This window comes from Miscanthus floridulus, chromosome 7, assembly GCF_019320115.1.
Source record: "Miscanthus floridulus cultivar M001 chromosome 7, ASM1932011v1, whole genome shotgun sequence".
NCBI lineage: Eukaryota > Viridiplantae > Streptophyta > Magnoliopsida > Poales > Poaceae > Miscanthus > Miscanthus floridulus.
The window spans coordinates 109,777,044-109,782,234 of record NC_089586.1 but is presented as its reverse complement, the minus strand read 5'-3'; the positions used below and the strand labels follow the sequence as shown (position 1 = coordinate 109,782,234).

Below are 5,191 nucleotides of genomic sequence, written 5' to 3'. Positions count from 1 at the left end.
ACACGAAACAACCCCTAGTCTCGCTCGCCGCCTCGCCGCGAGACGACACGCCTGGCGCTCCAGCGCGAGGCAGACAGCGACGCAGAGAGAGACAAAGCGGGCAATAAAGGCAGCGCGCGCGAGCGAGGCGAGGGGAGGGAGCGAAGCAAAGCACATCACGAGCCCAGCCTGCGGGGGGAGCTCATTAAAGAGGGGGCGTCCGGCGGCCGCGGGGAGCAAGCAGCGCGCGAGAGAGACAGGTTGAGATGGCGATGCCGTATGCCTCTCTTTCCCCGGCAGGTGCCGACCACCGCTCCTCCACAGCCACGGCGTCCCTCCTCCCCTTCTGCCGCTCCACCCCGCTCTCCGCGTAAGTATCCACCACCACCACCACTCGCCGTGGTCATTTCGCTCGTCGCTTCGTTCTTGTCTCGTGTATCTCTCTCCCATTGTTTGCCGTCCGGTTCGCGGTTGTGACGCGGTGGCATGTGTGCTGGTGCAGGGGCGGCGGCGGCGGCGGGCTGGGGGAGGACGCCCAGATGAGCGCGAGGTGGCCGGCCGCGAGGCCGGTGCTACCATTCACGCCGGCGCAGTACGAGGAGCTGGAGCAGCAGGCGCTCATATACAAGTACCTGGTGGCCGGCGTGCCCGTCCCGCCGGATCTCGTGGTTCCAATCCGCCGCGGCCTCGACTCCCTCGCGACCCGCTTCTACGGCCACCCCACACGTACGTGCGGCATATTCCTCCCCCTCCTCGGCGCCATGCCACCGCCGTCATCCTTGCTGTATTGCTTTCTTGGGCGCTTGCTCCGTCCCCGGGGTCCTGGCTCTTTGTTTATTCTAATCATTTGTACTTTGCCTCGATTAGTTAATCTGCTCCGGTCATTTGTTAATCCCTGATGCGCGATTCAAGAACCGCGCGTGTGTTTTACACAAGACCTCCGATTTGCTCCCGGAAAGTTTGTGGTTTTTTTAATCCGAGATCGTGCTCTCTTCAACATTCATCAAATGATGAGGCAGAGCTAGCTAGCTAGCTCGTCATTTTGTGCTGTTTGATTTGATACCGAGCTTACTCGTGGTTAGAATAGAGGTTAGCATCAGTAGCAGGCACCATTGTGGCTCAATAGTACGAATACTTTTCATTTGCTATTTATTTCCTCTCTTTGTGGATTGCCGGTTGGTTTGGTCGTAAACGAGATTATAAGTCAGAACAGTATTTTTCTAAAACACCAAACCAGCCGGCAGTATTGTTTCAGCCGAATCGAACAGGCAAATTCATTGAATGCAACACACAGCAGGTCGCCATTTTTGTCCGACTGCTAAGAATAGGCTGGGGCGGGCTGGCTGGGCTGGCTGGCCAGCCCCCCTCACGAACATCGAACAGGCTGAGGAAGCGCTACCTTGCGCCTGCATCGGTACTGTCCTGTACCAGATGCCAATCCATTTGGACACTGCAAAGCCCAGATGCATGCGGACAGGCAGATGATTAAAAGCAAACGCATAAATGATGCTTAAATAACGGATTACTGCGTCTGATTTTCTCTGTGTGATCTGTGCAGTTGGGTACGCAACGTACTTCGGCAAGAAACTGGATCCGGAGCCGGGGCGGTGCCGGCGTACGGACGGCAAGAAGTGGCGGTGCTCCAAGGAGGCCGCCCCGGACTCCAAATACTGCGAGCGCCACATGCACCGCGGCCGCAACCGTTCAAGAAAGCCTGTGGAAACGCAGCTCGTGCCCCAGTCCCAACCGCCCGCCACCGCGGCCGTCTCCGCCGCTCTGCCCTTGGCTGCCGCCGCCACCAACGGCAGCAGCTTCCAGAACCACTCCCTTTACCCGGCCATTGCCGGCAGCACTGGTGGAGGTGACGGGGCCAGCAATATATCTACCCCGTTCTCCTCGTCGATGTGGTCGTCTCAGCTGCACATGGACAATGCTGCCAGCTACGCAGCTCTTGGTGGTGGAACTGCAAAGGATCTCAGGTGACTATTCTTTCCTTTCTTTCTTTTTTCCTACTCCAAAATGACCAATGCCATCCTGTTTCTTAACAGCGTTTTAACTGATTGGCGTCAGATGGTCACACATACTACTACTATAATCAGTGGCAATCAAAACCAGTAGCGTAGTGCGTGCTCAGTACTTTACTTGCGCCATGCGCAATCAGCAGTCTGGCCAGAAATTACGTTAAGAGTTCAGGCGCTGGCTGGTTGTCTGGCCACGCTTTCTGGTTCAGTTCTAAGCCCCTGCTGACTGCTGAACCCCAGGGCAGGGTCCATGTCTCTACGAGATACTAGTAGTTGTGCTCAGGTCAGGTGGACGTGCAGGTGCAGCACACAGCCTTCTTGGCTTCGGCGCAGGCCAAGCTTCTAATACGTGCTGCCCATAAAGATGGACCTTGTTTGTGTTCAGTGGTCGCAGCGCTGGTGCCTGCTGCTTGCTGATGCTGTCCTTCCCTGACCATTACTCCACGGCTTTATGATTTCGCAGAATCAAGTCGTTGCTCTTGCAACTCTTTTAGGGGGCAGCATACAATAAATCTGGTCCATGTAACTACTGATAAACTTGAAAGGCAGCATGTGATGTGCATGATACTAGAAGTCTATCTCCTTTTGCCCATACCAATGCTTTGTTTGTACCAATACAAATTGTTGGTTTTACTGCACAGCTGTTCTTAGAGCAACTCCAGCAGTAGCCCCCAAATTAGAGCCCCCATTTTATATTTGGGTGCCTATCCCTATTTTTGTTGGTCCAAATTTGTGCTTCCACTCCAACAGTAGCCCCAAAACGAAGGCCCCCAAATCCATATTAGTAGACAATGACATAAGGGGCCCACTTGTCATTGGGTCAAATCTATCTTCTTCCCCTGAAATCCACCCCACATACCATGACGCGGGCAGAACGAGTGCTCGCCTATGCCGGCAGGGCTGCGAGGGTCGAGCTCGCGCGGCCAAGCAGAGGGGACCGAGCCTGCACGGCGGAGCAGAGGGGAGCAGCGGGCCCGCGCGCACGCGGCGGCGGCGGAGAAGGGGCCGACGCCGGGGAGGGGAGGTCGCGAACGCCATGGCAGGCGGCGCGCGCTTGAGCTTGCGCATGCCCAGGTGGAGGAGGAGGGGACAGGCGCCATGGCAGGGCGGCGCGAAGGGGAGGAGCCAGCGAGCCCTCCGTCCCTGCCTTCCGTGGATCTAGTCGCGCGGAGCTCGTCGGAGGAAGCCACCAGAGGGAGAGGAGCCGCGTCGCCGGTGCTCGATCTCGCTTCCGCGCGAGGGAGGAGGGAGTCGCGCCGCCGGTGCTCGCTGCCGCACTGGGACATCACGACGCTCGTCGGAGGAAGCCACCGGAGGGAGAGGAGCAGCGCCCGCACGGATGGGGGCCGGGTTGTTGGCCCAACCAAAATGGGGTCTGGTGAGAGGATTTGGGTGCCCACACAAATTTGGTGTCCGTAGTAGGGGCCCTGCTAGAGTTGGATTTTTTACCTGAGCCCCCATATTTAGCTATGGGGGCTCAAGTAGAGGCCCTGCTGGAGTTGCTCTTAGTGTATCACCACCTGTTCTTTCACTTTGTTGCTACTTGTGCACTATTCATTTGTTGGTAGGCTTTGTTTCTTGATAGCATTAATTACCAAAGTGCGTTCATTTTACTGAAAACACTGTGTCACGTGTCTTTGTAACTAGAAGCTTTTTGACATGTTTTTTATGTGTTTATCAGTGTGTCAATAGATATGATCATGTACCAGCCGAGGACAATTGTAACCTGTGTCGTGCTTTGGTTATCTGTTCATTCTTAGAAACGTTTTCTTTTTTCTTCAGTAGAATTTATCAAACAGCATAATGAAGACTATTAGCTCACGAGAAGAAAACATACTGTAGGTTTTTTTGGCATGTGTCTTTTTTCTTTGCATCCCCTACTAATTTGCGTTGTCCACCGTGTTTCTGAAATTCAGGTATAACGCTTACGGAATAAGGTCTTTGGCGGAGGAGCACAATCAGCTGATTTCAGAAGCCATTGACTCATCAATGGAGAACCAGTGGCGCCTTCGGCCATCCCAAACCTCTTCGTTTCCGCTCTCGAGCTACTCCCAGCTTGGGGCGCTGAGCGACCTGGGTCAGAGCACGGTTAGCTCGCTGTCGAAGATGGAGCGGCAGCCGCTCTCCTTCCTAGGGAACTCCGAGTTCGGGGCCATGGACTCCGCCGCGAAGCAGGAGAACCAGACGCTGCGGCCCTTCTTCGACGAGTGGCCCAAGGCGAGGGACTCCTGGCCGGGCCTCTCCGACGAGAACGCCAGCCTCGCTCCCTCGTTCCCGGCGACCCAGCTGTCGATGTCCATACCCATGGCGTCCTCGGACTTCTCCGTGGCCAGCTCCCAGTCGCCCAACGGTAAGTTGCGTTCCTGCTGAGTGCTGACACAGACCAAAGATGAAAGATTGCTCAGTTCAGCTGGTTTACTGATTGGAGACAACCATGTCTGGTCTCTGCTGCAGATGACTAATGGTGCGTGGATCTGACTGATCGATATCCGTGACCGTGACCCGACTATTGTATCTGTTGCCTTCTGATTTCCTCCAGGGCTCCAGGCTCTTGTCTGTCTCCCCTCCACCCACCGCGCGGTAGCTGCGGAAACAATCCATGCTTGAGCTTCTGTATATTTATCGGTCATTTTCCGTGTCAGATTTGTACCAAACCAAGCGGCTGGACTGCATCGGCCGTCGGCCGACGGCCGTCGTCTCGCGTTGCCTCATGTGGGTGAACATGGGACCGTTTTGCTTAGGCTCAAAGCTTTGTGTCCCCCCCACTGATCGATGGATTCCCTCTGTACCTGAAAGCCTGCTTTTGTAGCATTAATGTAACCCATCAACCGAAGCAAGGCAGTGACAGTGCAGCAACATGACGCGTCCATGCTCCTCTTGCGCTGCCTGTTCCCCGATCTGCATGGACGAGATGAGAGCTTTTTTTGTTGTCATTGTTATTATCATGCGTGCGCCTGCTGCTGATCTAACCAACTCCTTTTGTTGTGAGTGGAACTATGGAGGGAGAGCTTGCTTGCAGCTGCAGGTAGGAGTAAGTAGTGATTCGACGCGAGCCAGGCCGGAATCGGCCAGCTAGCAGCGCACAACGGTGGTGGCGACCCGTGGCGCCCTTTTCCGGGACATGATCGAGCAGCAGGATCCGTTGCTTCGTCACCTGGAGCCCGTGACAAGCAATGGTCGTTAGCCCCAGA

The 5,191-nt window shown here is 55.6% G+C and overlaps 1 protein-coding gene across 1 annotated transcript; it reads left to right on the top strand.

The window, feature by feature from the left end:
- Positions 1-206: 206 nt before the first annotated feature.
- Positions 207-4,978, top strand: LOC136464228 (growth-regulating factor 1-like). Its single transcript, XM_066463188.1, has 5 exons — positions 207-349; positions 482-705; positions 1,538-1,958; positions 3,917-4,350; positions 4,455-4,978. The coding sequence occupies exons 1-5, from the start codon at positions 246-248 to the stop codon at positions 4,460-4,462; spliced, it is 1,191 nt and encodes a 396-aa protein (XP_066319285.1). The 5' UTR covers positions 207-245; the 3' UTR covers positions 4,463-4,978.
- The last annotated feature ends 213 nt before the right edge of the window (positions 4,979-5,191 follow it).